Source organism: Procambarus clarkii, chromosome 43 (assembly GCF_040958095.1).
Source record: "Procambarus clarkii isolate CNS0578487 chromosome 43, FALCON_Pclarkii_2.0, whole genome shotgun sequence".
Lineage (NCBI taxonomy): Eukaryota > Metazoa > Arthropoda > Malacostraca > Decapoda > Cambaridae > Procambarus > Procambarus clarkii.
The window spans coordinates 21,129,053-21,142,926 of record NC_091192.1 but is presented as its reverse complement, the minus strand read 5'-3'; the positions used below and the strand labels follow the sequence as shown (position 1 = coordinate 21,142,926).

General features: G+C 41.3%; 1 protein-coding gene across 1 annotated transcript; it reads right to left on the bottom strand.

The window, feature by feature from the left end:
- Positions 1 to 1,094: 1,094 nt before the first annotated feature.
- LOC138373682 (dynein heavy chain-like) lies at positions 1,095 to 5,887 on the bottom strand. The gene is made up of 2 exons (XM_069340035.1): positions 5,834 to 5,887; positions 1,095 to 2,774 (listed from the first exon to the last, which is right to left on the bottom strand). Exons 1-2 carry the CDS (start codon positions 5,885 to 5,887, stop codon positions 1,095 to 1,097), a joined length of 1,734 nt encoding a protein of 577 aa, XP_069196136.1.
- Positions 5,888 to 13,874: the final 7,987 nt, after the last annotated feature.

The window sequence follows — 13,874 nt, the reverse complement described above, 5'->3', positions numbered from 1 at the left end:
ACAGTACCCACTTACTCACACAGTACCCACTTACTCACACAGTACTCACTTACACAGTACCCACTTACTCACACAGTACCCACTTACTCACACAGTACTCACTTACACAGTACCCACTTCACAGCATTTACCCACGCACACAAGCATTTAGACGCTGTATGGCAACAACGCCCAAAAACAAGCTTGCCAACTTATCACTCTAGATATTACGTAGCATTTTGTGGAGGTATCAACAAAATGTTTAATTGTAAAATAATGTGCAATGTTTAAACATAAAGGTATGTTCCCACAAACACAGGAAAAAGATGTAACTGTGCTAAGTAACTTCTGGCAAAAAGTTTGGTTCTGAGAGGAATACCAATGAGACATTGGGCAGGGTTGGTAGCAGTGGACGCATCCAGCAGAGATGCAAAGTGGTCTCCACCTCGGCAGGGTTGGCAGCAGTGGTGTCAACAAAGTCGCTCACTTGCCAACGACTTTTGCACTTGCCTCACAAAGTTGGCAACTTATTCTCTCATAAAGTTTGGTTCCAGAGGGATGGGAGAGGAACTTACCTAGTTCTTGTCCCTCGTTCGTTAAAGCACGTAGTTCTTTATACCAAACTTGTCAGAGGGGGAAATTTAGCGAGATGGCGCACAGGGTTACAGGGTTACTCTGCTTAAAGGTGCTCTAATTTGTTTTGTGAGGTTATTATCGTAAGGTTGTTGCCGTAAAGTTAATATCAAGGTTATTATTACTATCAGGTTTTTACTGTCGTAAAGTCAGTGGTATCGTAAGGTCAATATTATCGTAAGTTTTTACTCAACTCCCTCTCATATATTCCTCTAAGCTTCACTACAGCTCTTTCACTCATGCTCATCATAGCAGGTCGTTCTCTGTAGCAGGTACTGTAGCAGGTCATCAGAGTACTGTAGCAGGTCATCAGAGTACTGTAGCAGGTCATTAAGTACTATAGCAGGTCATCAGAGTACTGTAGCAGGTCATCAGAGTACTGTAGCAGATCATCAGAGTACTGTAGCAGGTCATTAAGTACTATAGCAGATCATCAGAGTACTGTAGCAGATCATCAGAGTACTGTAGCAGGTCATTAAGTACTATAGCAGGTCATCAGAGTACTGTAGCAGATCATCAGAGTACTGTAACAAGTCATCAGAGTACTGTAACAAGTCATCAGAGTACTGTAACAAGTCATCAGAGTACTGTAGCAGATCATCAGAGTACTGTAACAAGTCATCAGAGTACTGTAGCAGATCATCAGAGTACTGTAACAAGTCATCAGAGTACTGTAACAAGTCATCAGAGTACTGTAACAAGTCATCAGAGTATTGTAGCAAGTCATCAGAGTATTGTAGCAGGTCATCAGAGTACTGTAACAAGTCATCAGAGTACTGTAGCAGATCATCAGAGTATTGTAACAAGTCATCAGAGTACTGTAGCAGGTCATCAGAGTACTGTAACAAGTCATCAGAGTATTGTAGCAGGTCATCAGAGTACTGTTGCAGGTCATCAGAGTATTGTAGCAGGTCATGAGAGCACTGTAACAAGTCATCAGAGTACTGTAACAAGTCATCAGAGTACTGTAGCAGGTCATCAGAGTACTGTAACAAGTCATCAGAGTATTGTAACAAGTCATCAGAGTACTGTAGCAGGTCATCAGAGTATTGTAACAAGTCATCAGAGTACTGTAACAAGTCATCAGAGTACTGTAGCAGGTCATCAGAGTACTGTAACAAGTCATCAGAGTACTGTAGCAGGTCATCAGAGTACTGTAACAAGTCATCAGAGTATTGTAGCAGGTCATCAGAGTACTGTAACAAGTCATCAGAGTATTGTAGCAGGTCATCAGAGTACTGTTGCAGGTCATCAGAGTACTGTAACAAGTCATCAGAGTACTGTAGCAGATCATCAGAGTACTGTAACAAGTCATCAGAGTACTGTAACAAGTCATCAGAGTACTGTAGCAGGTCATCAGAGTATTGTAGCAGGTCATGAGAACACTGTAACAAGTCATCAGAGTACTGTAACAAGTCATCAGAGTACTGTAGCAGGTCATCAGAGTATTGTAGCAGGTCATGAGAGCACTGTAACAAGTCATCAGAGTACTGTAACAAGTCATCAGAGTACTGTAGCAGGTCATCAGAGTACTGTAACAAGTCATCAGAGTACTGTAGCAGGTCATCAGAGTACTGTAACAAGTCATCAGAGTACTGTAGCAGGTCATCAGAGTACTGTAGCAGATCATCAGAGTACTGTAGCAGGTCATCAGAGTACTGTAGCAGATCATCAGAGTACTGTAACAAGTCATCAGAGTATTGTAGCAGGTCATCAGAGTACTGTAGCAGGTCATCAGAGTACTGTAACAAGTCATCAGAGTACTGTAGCAGATCATCAGAGTACTGTAACAAGTCATCAGAGTACTGTAACAAGTCATCAGAGTACTGTAGCAGGTCATCAGAGTACTGTAGCAGGTCATCAGAGTACTGTAGCAGATCATCAGAGTACTGTAGCAGATCATCAGAGTACTGTAGCAGGTCATCAGAGTACTGTAGCAGGTCATCAGAGTACTGTAGCAGATCATCAGAGTACTGTAGCAGGTCATCAGAGTACTGTAGCAGATCATCAGAGTACTGTAACAGGTCATCAGAGTACTGTAGCAGGTCATCAGAGTACTGTAGCAGGTCATCAGAGTACTGTAGCAGATCATCAGAGTACTGTAGCAGGTCATCAGAGTACTGTAGCAGATCATCAGAGTACTGTAACAGGTCATCAGAGTACTGTAACAGGTCATCAGAGTACTGTAGTAGCTACAGCTTGCATCTTCCGTTGAACTGTAGAACATTTGTCTACAGACCGATGTTATCTGAACTCTCTTTACCTGCTCTGACAGAAGGACAATAATGAATATGGTAAGAGGCGGTGGTAGGCTAAGTCCTATTTGTGAGGGCGAGTCAGAGATGGTGTTGTTTCTGGCTGCTCTCTGATGGTGATGATGGTGATGATGGTGATGATGATGATGATGATGAAGATGATGCACTCTCGTATCCTTAAGTATCTGTCCCCTCAGATCCGGGTCGGACGCACGATGATTGTAGACTAGTTGAGGGTAGTGTGCGGAGGGACTGTTGTTGTTTCAGATTTAGCCATTCAGAACGAGATGCCCATGTAGCACGGGCTATGGTGAGCCCGTAACGGAGGGACTTATTAGCGGCGCTGATGTAGCGGCTATAATCTACCTCTCTCCCTCATACCCCCTAAGCTTCGTTACGTCTCGCTCCCTTATACTCCCTAAGCTTCACTGAATCTCCTTCCCTCATACCTATAGTAACTTTCACAACACCAACATTCCTCATACCCTCAGAGCTTCATTACAGCTACCTCACTCATACCTTCCTAAGCGTCACTACCCCTCCTGAATCCACAGACCCAAACCTACAATATTAAATCAATATTAAACCAGAAGCCCTAGTGAAGATCAGCTAACTTAAACAGGATTCCCAACTTAATATTTGCTTAAGAGAACTTAACAGAGTTTGAAGGATTTCGACCCAGCAATTCGCGTAATGATTCCTAACACCATTACGTATTGTTATGACTGGATATGTGTATGAACACATGTCGTGCTTAACAATGAAGTCTAGCATGATTCTCAGTGTTTTGGACTAGACTCTGGACTGTCATGGGAACATCAAAATAGGTAAGTATATCATTCAATAATATTTTTACGTTTTCTTTCTTAAAACAAAACTGCATAAACTAACATAAAAATATAATTTAACACACGCTTAACAATTCCGACAATATGTACGTATTCATCACTGTTATTTGTAAACGTTTACATTTTCAATATATCATACAATCGTTTTTATTATCTTAATTTTTTAGGGACAAACTCTCTGCCTGATATATCAAGCAATATACCCGGAGAGGTGCATCTCGACGCTGCTTCTCTGATTTTATATATATATATAATAAAATCATATATATATATATATATATATATATATATATATATATATATATATATATATATATATATATATATATATATATATATATATATATATATATATATATATATATATATATATATATATATATATATATATATATATATATATATATATATATATATATATATATATATATATATATATATATATATATATATATATATATATATATATATATATATATATATATATATATATATATATATATATATATATATATATATATATATATATATATATATATATATATATATATATATATATATATATATATATATATATATATATATATATATATATATATATATATATATATATATATATATATATATATATATATATATATATATATATATATATATATATATATATATATATATATACCATATTTCAAGAAATATGAAACCCATATTTCTTGATGCTTCTATATTGGTGCGGAGTCTTGAAGTGGGTAGAATATAGTTGTGCATTAATTGACTGTTGATTGCTGGTGTCGACTTCTTAATGTGTAGTGCCTTGCAGATATCAAGCCGCCTGCTATCGCTGTATCTATCGATGATTTCCGTGTTTTTTGTTAAGACTTCTCTGGTGATAGTCTGGTTGTGGGAAGAGATTATATGTTCCTTAATGGAGCCCTGTTGCTTATGCATCGTTAATCGCCTGGAAAGAGATGTAGTTGTCTTGTCTATATACTGAATTCTTTGAGGCTTACAGTCCCCAAGTGGGCATTTGAAGGCATAGACGACATTCGTCTCTTTTAAAGCGTTCTGCTTTGTGTCTGGAGAGTTTCTCATGAGTAGGTTGGCCGTTTTCTTGGTTTTATAGTAGATCGTCAATTGTATCTTCTGATTTTTGTCTGTAGGGATAACATTTCTATTAACAATATCTTTCAGGACCCTTTCCTCCGTTTTATGAGCTGTGGAAAAGACGTTCCTGTAAAATAGTCTAATAGGGGGTACAGGTGTGTTAGTTGTCTCTTCAGAGGTTGCATGGCGTTTCACCTTCCTTCTTATGATGTCTTCGACGAAACCATTGGAGAAGCCGTTGTTGACTAGGACCAGCCTTACCCTACAGAGTTCTTCATCGACTTGCTTCCATCCTGAGCTGTGGCTGAGAGCACGGTCGACATATGCGTTAACAACACTCCTCTTGTACCTGTCTAGGCAGTCACTGTTGGCATTCAGGCACATTCCTATGTTTGTTTCCTTAGTGTAGACTGCAGTGTGGAAACCTCCGCTCCTTTCCATGACTGTTACATCTAGAAAGGGCAGCTTCCCATCCTTCTCCATCTCGTACGTGAAACGCAACACAGAATTCCGCTCAAATGCCTCCTTCAGCTCCTGCAGATGTCTGACATCAGGTACCTGTGTAAAAATGTCGTCAACATACCTGCAGTATATGGCCGATTTTAAGTTCATGTCGACTAAGACCTTTTGCTCGATGGTACCCATGTAGAAGTTCGCAAACAGAACACCTAGGGGAGAACCCATGGCGACCCCATCTACTTGCTTATACATGTGCCCATCCGGGCTCAAGAAGGGTGCCTCTTTAGTACAAGCTTGGAGTAGTTTCCTTAGAATGTTTTCTGCTATGTCAAGAGGAGTGCAGGCCGGATCACGGTACACTCTGTCCGCTATACATGGGTATATGCAGAGTCACAGAGGCCTGGAAGTAATTACACATTACAATTGGTGGTTAAACAGCACAGCTAATGACCAGGGAACTCTCTCCTGTTATTAACAACCGTGTCACTACCTCTGTCCCTCTTCTTCCAAGTTGTTGTTATTCCAAGTAGCACGGGCCATGGTGAGCCCGTAACTTACCTGGCACAGGAGCGGTGCCTCTTCTTCCAAACTACCACAAACATTAAATAACATATGTAGGGGCACCCATTAGGTTAAGATACATATATTAAATAAGAGATGTAAGGGTACCGATTGCCGGTCACAGTAATTTCTGATCCTTGTGCCTAACTACCTGGTCCACCTCACACGCACATGGTCCACCTCACACACCTGGTCCACCTCACACACCTGGCCGACCCACACACCTGCACCGACGTCGTGAAGAGTGATATATTACCCGAGCAGTTGTACAGCGATACGGGCTCACCATAGCCCGTGCTACTGGAACTTATTGTTCTGAGTAGCGAATCTTAAACAACAACAACAACAACAACATGTGCAGCAAGAACATAGCCATTGATAGCTTGTGGGAACGCGTGGCCCCGCTACAGGAAGCACTCAAGCGAGTGTTCTTTATGAAACTGCAGTGTTCCAATATCAGGAACATTGAGGTCCAAACCTTCTTAACGTTGACGGCAGGAGGTTATACTGTCTCGTTGACGGTAGGAGGTTATACTGTCTCGTTGACGGTAGGAGGTTATACTGTCTCGTTGACGGTAGGAGGTTATACTGTCTCGTTGACGGTAGGAGGTTATACTGTCTCGTTGACGGTAGGAGGTTATACTGTCTCGTTGACGGCAGGAGGTTATACTGTCTCGTTGACGGTAGGAGGTTATACTGTCTCGTTGACGGCAGGAGGTTATACTGTCTCGTTGACGGTAGGAGGTTATACTGTCTCGTTGACGGCAGGAGGTTATACTGTCTCGTTGACGGCAGGAGGTTATACTGTCTCGTTGACGGTAGGAGGTTATACTGTCTCGTTGACGGTAGGAGGTTATACTGTCTCGTTGACGGTAGGAGGTTATACTGTCTCGTTGACGGCAGGAGGTTATACTGTCTCGTTGACGGTAGGAGGTTATACTGTCTCGTTGACGGCAGGAGGTTATACTGTCTCGTTGACGGTAGGAGGTTATACTGTCTCGTTGACGGTAGGAGGTTATACTGTCTCGTTGACGGTAGGAGGTTATACTGTCTCGTTGACGGCAGGAGGTTATACTGTCTCGTTGACGGTAGGAGGTTATACTGTCTCGTTGACGGCAGGAGGTTATACTGTCTCGTTGACGGTAGGAGGTTATACTGTCTCGTTGACGGTAGGAGGTTATACTGTCTCGTTGACGGTAGGAGGTTATACTGTCTCGTTGACGGCAGGAGGTTATACTGTCTCGTTGACGGTAGGAGGTTATACTGTCTCGTTGACGGCAGGAGGTTATACTGTCTCGTTGACGGCAGGAGGTTATACTGTCTCGTTGACGGTAGGAGGTTATACTGTCTCGTTGACGGCAGGAGGTTATACTGTCTCGTTGACGGCAGGAGGTTATACTGTCTCGTTGACGGCAGGAGGTTATACTGTCTCGTTGACGGCAGGAGGTTATATTGTCTCGTTGACGGCAGGAGGTTATACTGTCTCGTTGACGGCAGGAGGTTATATTGTCTCGTTGACGGCAGGAGGTTATACTGTCTCGTTGACGGCAGGACGTCACTGTCTGGGGCAGCAGGAGACCATTATCATCTCCTGGCCCATCACTGACGGGCAGGGGGAAGGCGGAGGTTGTGGTTATATTTACATACTCCACCTCCTCCCGACCAATACCTTCGACAGGAAAATCGTCGTCGATAATGCTCGAGGAGTCGCTATTATGACTCGTATTCAGCAGCACCAACTACGCCTATGTGTAGCTGTTGGCAATCTTGCTGGCCAATATAAACGCCAATCTTCCCCTCCTCAGATGACCTTTATATTTTCCCTGGATATGGAAATAGGCAGTGAATTGGGTAATATAGCGATCATAGATAAATTAGACTTTCCTTAGCATCGGGGTGGGGGGTGGGGGGGGGGGAAGTTGAGTTTGAGGAAATTGTATCAGAAGAGCCAGGTTTCCGTACAGCTGATTTTGAGGTAATTCAAGATCAAGTATGTTTATTGAGACAAGAGAAAAATATATCTAAAAGTTATAGAGTAGCTTAGGCAATTTCTACCTAGCTTAGGATGGGTCAAATTTTACCCAAACCCCCCCCCCCCCTGCAGTTTTCACAATATCGGAAATAAAGTAAATCTGACTCATGATCGTTATTTTTCAGCCGAATTCTGGTTCACTGCACATATTTGGAGTTTGAAATTACGACCTTTTATTCCGAAAATGCATATGTCAATTAAAGAAAAGGGCGATGAGTCAAATTTTGCCAACCCCCCTCCCCCCTGCAGATTTCACAATATCTGAAATATCGAAAATTTGACGCCTGAGCCTGATTTTTAATTGGCATATAAAATAAGCCAATTACTGAAACCGGCGATCGGTCATATTTTGCCCAAACCCCCCTGCAGTTTTCAAAATATCTGAAATTTCGGAAATTTGACTCCTGAGCGTGATTTTTTAGCAAAATTCTGACTTTCTGCACCTATTTTCATTTTCAAATTACGACTTTTTATACCGATAATATGCCAATTACTGAAAACAGCGATGGGTCATATTTTGCACAACTTCCCCCCCCCCCCCTGCTGTTTTCAAAAAATCTTAAATGTCGGATATTTTACTCCTGAGCGTGATTTGCTCAGGAGAGGATTTGCTCAGACCTGTGGGTGCTTGGTCAGACCTGTGGGTGCTTGGTCAGACCTGTGGGTGCTTGGTCAGACCTGTGGGTGCTTGGTCAGACCTGTGGGTGCTTGGTCAGACCTGTGGGTGCTTGGTCAGACCTGTGGGTGCTTGGTCAGACCTGTGGGTGCTTGGTCAGACCTGTGGGTGCTTGTTCAGACCTGTGGGTTCTTGGTCAGACCTGTGGGTGCTTGGTCAGACCTCTGGGTGCTTGTTCAGACCTGTGGGTTCTTGGTCAGACCTGTGGGTGCTTGTTTAGACCTGTGGGTGCTTGATTAGACCTGTGGGTGCTTGATTAGACCAGTGGGTGCTTGGTCAGACCTGTGGGTGCTTGGTCAGACCTGTGGGTGCTTGGTCAGACCTGTGGGTGCTTGATCAGATGTGTGGGTGCTTGTTTAGATCTGTGGGTGCTTGTTAAGACCCGTGGGTGCTTGTTAAGACCCGTGGGTGCTTGTTAAGACCCGTGGGTGCTTGTTAAGACCCGTGGGTGCTTGTTCAGACCTGTGGGTGCTTGAGTAGACCTGTGGGTGCTTGGTAAGACCTGTGGGTGCTTGTTCAGACCTGTGGGTGCTTGTTCAGACCTGTCGGTGCTTGTTCAGACCTGTGGGTGCTTGTTCAGACCTGTGGGTGCTTGGTCTAAGCAACAGTGTAAACAACTGTCTAAACAACAGGTCTGAACAAGCACCACACAAACAAGCACTCTCTGAATTACAATTTTTTTCTGAATTGTGAAGCCTGTATTGCCCGCCTGGCAGGATACTGATACACTGGAAGTTTTCATGTGTCCGGATACCGGCGATGGAGTGGTATTGGCTATTTATTTAACCATATCTTGGCTTTCATTTAAAATATATTTTCCTTGAAATGTAGTCACATTATAAATAAATAAATAAATAAATAAATAAATAAATAAATAAATGTTTATTTAGGTAAGGTACATACATACATGAATTTTTTTTACCAAGATTGGTGGACTTATAGATAGAGCTAGTACATACAATGCCTAAAGCCACTATTACGCAAAGCGTTTCGGGCATGAAAAACTTAAATGACTAACGCTTAATACTAATTGAGGATAAAGAGTAAAATGAAAACAAGAAATGAAAACATGGCTGGAAAAGCAGCACAAATACAATTCTGTCGACTAACAGCGCTCTTTAAAAAAAACAGACATTGGTTGACAATAGAAGGGTAAGGTAGGTTACAGGGAATTTATTAGGTATAGCTTCGTTTTTATCTTAAACTGGTTGAGAGAGGTACAGTCTTTAACATGGTTGGGAAGGTCATTCCACAATCTGGGTCCCTTGATTTGTATAGCATTTCTAGTTTGATTAAGTCGTACTCTAGGAATATCAAAACCGTATTTATTTCTGGTGTGGTGCTCATGGGTTCTGTTACAACCTTCTATGAAGCTTTTGAGGTCAGGATTGGCATTACAGTTTAGAGTTTTATATATGTATAATACACATGAGAGAATGTGCAGTGACTTAATTAGGTTAATTAACTTAATTAGGTTAATTAACTTAATTAGGTTAGGTTAGGTTAGGTTAGGTTAGGTTAGGTTAGGTTAGGTTAGGTTAGGTTAGGTTAGGTTAGGTTAGGTTAGGTTAGGTTAGGTTAGGTAGGTTAGGTTAGGTTAGGTTAGGTTAGGTTAGGTTAGGTTAGGTTAGGTTAGGTTAGGTTAGGTTAGGTTAGGTTAGGTTAGGTTAGTTAGGTTAGGTTAGGTTAGGTTAGGTTAGGTTAGGTTAGGTTAGGTTAGGTTAGGTTAGGTTAGGTTAGGTTAGGTTAGGTTAGGTTAGGTTAGGTTAGGTTAGGTTAGGTTAGGTTAGGTTAGGTTAGGTTAGGTTAGGTTAGGTTAGGTTAGGTTAGGTTAGGTTAGGTTAGGTTAGGTTAGGTTAGGTTAGGTTAGGTTAGGTTAGGTTAGGTTAGGTTAGGTTAGGTTAGGTTAGGTTAGGTTAGGTTAGGTTAGGTTAGGTTAGGTTAGGTTAGGTTAGGTTAGGTTAGGTTAGGTTAGGTTAGGTTAGGTTAGGTTAGGTTAGGTTAGGTTAGGTTAGGTTAGGTTAGGTTAGGTTAGGTTAGGTTAGGTTAGGTTAGGTTAGGTTAGGTTAGGTTAGGTTAGGTTAGGTTAGGTTAGGTTAGGTTAGGTTAGGTTAGGTTAGGTTAGGTTAGGTTAGGTTAGGTTAGGTTAGGTTAGGTTAGGTTAGGTTAGGTTAGGTTAGGTTAGGTTAGGTTAGGTTAGGTTAGGTTAGGTTAGGTTAGGTTAGGTTAGGTTAGGTTAGGTTAGGTTAGGTTAGGTTAGGTTAGGTTAGGTTAGGTTAGGTTAGTTAGGTTAGGTTAGGTTAGGTTAGGTTAGGTTAGGTTAGGTTAGGTTAGGTTAGGTTAGGTTAGGTTAGGTTAGGTTAGGTTAGGTTAGGTTAGGTTAGGTTAGGTTAGGTTAGGTTAGGTTAGGTTAGGTTAGGTTAGGTTAGGTTAGGTTAGGTTAGGTTAGGTTAGGTTAGGTTAGGTTAGGTTAGGTTAGGTTAGGTTAGGTTAGGTTAGGTTAGGTTAGGTTAGGTTAGGTTAGGTTAGGTTAGGTTAGGTTAGGTTAGGTTAGGTTAGGTTAGGTTAGGTTAGGTTAGGTTAGGTTAGGTTAGGTTAGGTTAGGTTAGGTTAGGTTAGGTTAGGTTAGGTTAGGTTAGGTTAGGTTAGGTTAGGTTAGGTTAGGTTAGGTTAGGTTAGGTTAGGTTAGGTTAGGTTAGGTTAGGTTAGGTTAGGTTAGGTTAGGTTAGGTTAGGTTAGGTTAGGTTAGGTTAGGTTAGGTTAGGTTAGGTTAGGTTAGGTTAGGTTAGGTTAGGTTAGGTTAGGTTAGGTTAGGTTAGGTTAGGTTAGGTTAGGTTAGGTTAGGTTAGGTTAGGTTAGGTTAGGTTAGGTTAGGTTAGGTTAGGTTAGGTTAGGTTAGGTTAGGTTAGGTTAGGTTAGGTTAGGTTAGGTTAGGTTAGGTTAGGTTAGGTTAGGTTAGGTTAGGTTAGGTTAGGTTAGGTTAGGTTAGGTTAGGTTAGGTTAGGTTAGGTTAGGTTAGGTTAGGTTAGGTTAGGTTAGGTTAGGTTAGGTTAGGTTAGGTTAGGTTAGGTTAGGTTAGGTTAGGTTAGGTTAGGTTAGGTTAGGTTAGGTTAGGTTAGGTTAGGTTAGGTTAGGTTAGGTTAGGTTAGGTTAGGTTAGGTTAGGTTAGGTTAGGTTAGGTTAGGTTAGGTTAGGTTAGGTTAGGTTAGGTTAGGTTAGGTTAGGTTAGGTTAGGTTAGGTTAGGTTAGGTTAGGTTAGGTTAGGTTAGGTTAGGTTAGGTTAGGTTAGGTTAGGTTAGGTTAGGTTAGGTTAGGTTAGGTTAGGTTAGGTTAGGTTAGGTTAGGTTAGGTTAGGTTAGGTTAGGTTAGGTTAGGTTAGGTTAGGTTAGGTTAGGTTAGGTTAGGTTAGGTTAGGTTAGGTTAGGTTAGGTTAGGTTAGGTTAGGTTAGGTTAGGTTAGGTTAGGTTAGGTTAGGTTAGGTTAGGTTAGGTTAGGTTAGGTTAGGTTAGGTTAGGTTAGGTTAGGTTAGGTTAGGTTAGGTTAGGTTAGGTTAGGTTAGGTTAGGTTAGGTTAGGTTAGGTTAGGTTAGGTTAGGTTAGGTTAGGTTAGGTTAGGTTAGGTTAGGTTAGGTTAGGTTAGGTTAGGTTAGGTTAGGTTAGGTTAGGTTAGGTTAGGTTAGGTTAGGTTAGGTTAGGTTAGGTTAGGTTAGGTTAGGTTAGGTTAGGTTAGGTTAGGTTAGGTTAGGTTAGGTTAGGTTAGGTTAGGTTAGGTTAGGTTAGGTTAGGTTAGGTTAGGTTAGGTTAGGTTAGGTTAGGTTAGGTTAGGTTAGGTTAGGTTAGGTTAGGTTAGGTTAGGTTAGGTTAGGTTAGGTTAGGTTAGGTTAGGTTAGGTTAGGTTAGGTTAGGTTAGGTTAGGTTAGGTTAGGTTAGGTTAGGTTAGGTTAGGTTAGGTTAGGTTAGGTTAGGTTAGGTTAGGTTAGGTTAGGTTAGGTTAGGTTAGGTTAGGTTAGGTTAGGTTAGGTTAGGTTAGGTTAGGTTAGGTTAGGTTAGGTTAGGTTAGGTTAGGTTAGGTTAGGTTAGGTTAGGTTAGGTTAGGTTAGGTTAGGTTAGGTTAGGTTAGGTTAGGTTAGGTTAGGTTAGGTTAGGTTAGGTTAGGTTAGGTTAGGTTAGGTTAGGTTAGGTTAGGTTAGGTTAGGTTAGGTTAGGTTAGGTTAGGTTAGGTTAGGTTAGGTTAGGTTAGGTTAGGTTAGGTTAGGTTAGGTTAGGTTAGGTTAGGTTAGGTTAGGTTAGGTTAGGTTAGGTTAGGTTAGGTTAGGTTAGGTTAGGTTAGGTTAGGTTAGGTTAGGTTAGGTTAGGTTAGGTTAGGTTAGGTTAGGTTAGGTTAGGTTAGGTTAGGTTAGGTTAGGTTAGGTTAGGTTAGGTTAGGTTAGGTTAGGTTAGGTTAGGTTAGGTTAGGTTAGGTTAGGTTAGGTTAGGTTAGGTTAGGTTAGGTTAGGTTAGGTTAGGTTAGGTTAGGTTAGGTTAGGTTAGGTTAGGTTAGGTTAGGTTAGGTTAGGTTAGGTTAGGTTAGGTTAGGTTAGGTTAGGTTAGGTTAGGTTAGGTTAGGTTAGGTTAGGTTAGGTTAGGTTAGGTTAGGTTAGGTTAGGTTAGGTTAGGTTAGGTTAGGTTAGGTTAGGTTAGGTTAGGTTAGGTTAGGTTAGGTTAGGTTAGGTTAGGTTAGGTTAGGTTAGGTTAGGTTAGGTTAGGTTAGGTTAGGTTAGGTTAGGTTAGGTTAGGTTAGGTTAGGTTAGGTTAGGTTAGGTTAGGTTAGGTTAGGTTAGGTTAGGTTAGGTTAGGTTAGGTTAGGTTAGGTTAGGTTAGGTTAGGTTAGGTTAGGTTAGGTTAGGTTAGGTTAGGTTAGGTTAGGTTAGGTTAGGTTAGGTTAGGTTAGGTTAGGTTAGGTTAGGTTAGGTTAGGTTAGGTTAGGTTAGGTTAGGTTAGGTTAGGTTAGGTTAGGTTAGGTTAGGTTAGGTTAGGTTAGGTTAGGTTAGGTTAGGTTAGGTTAGGTTAGGTTAGGTTAGGTTAGGTTAGGTTAGGTTAGGTTAGGTTAGGTTAGGTTAGGTTAGGTTAGGTTAGGTTAGGTTAGGTTAGGTTAGGTTAGGTTAGGTTAGGTTAGGTTAGGTTAGGTTAGGTTAGGTTAGGTTAGGTTAGGTTAGGTTAGGTTAGGTTAGGTTAGGTTAGGTTAGGTTAGGTTAGGTTAGGTTAGGTTAGGTTAGGTTAGGTTAGGTTAGGTTAGGTTAGGTTAGGTTAGGTTAGGTTAGGTTAGGTTAGGTTAGGTTAGGTTAGGTTAGG

Coding starts and splice junctions, on each gene's coding strand:
- LOC138373682 (XM_069340035.1), bottom strand. CDS start 5,887: ATGTTATTTAATGTTTGTGGTAGTTTGGAAGAAGAGGCACCGCTCCTG. Junction 2,775..5,833: donor AGGCACCGCTCCTGTGCCAG/GTAAGTTACGGG, acceptor GACCTGTTACAG/TACTCTGATGACCTGTTACA.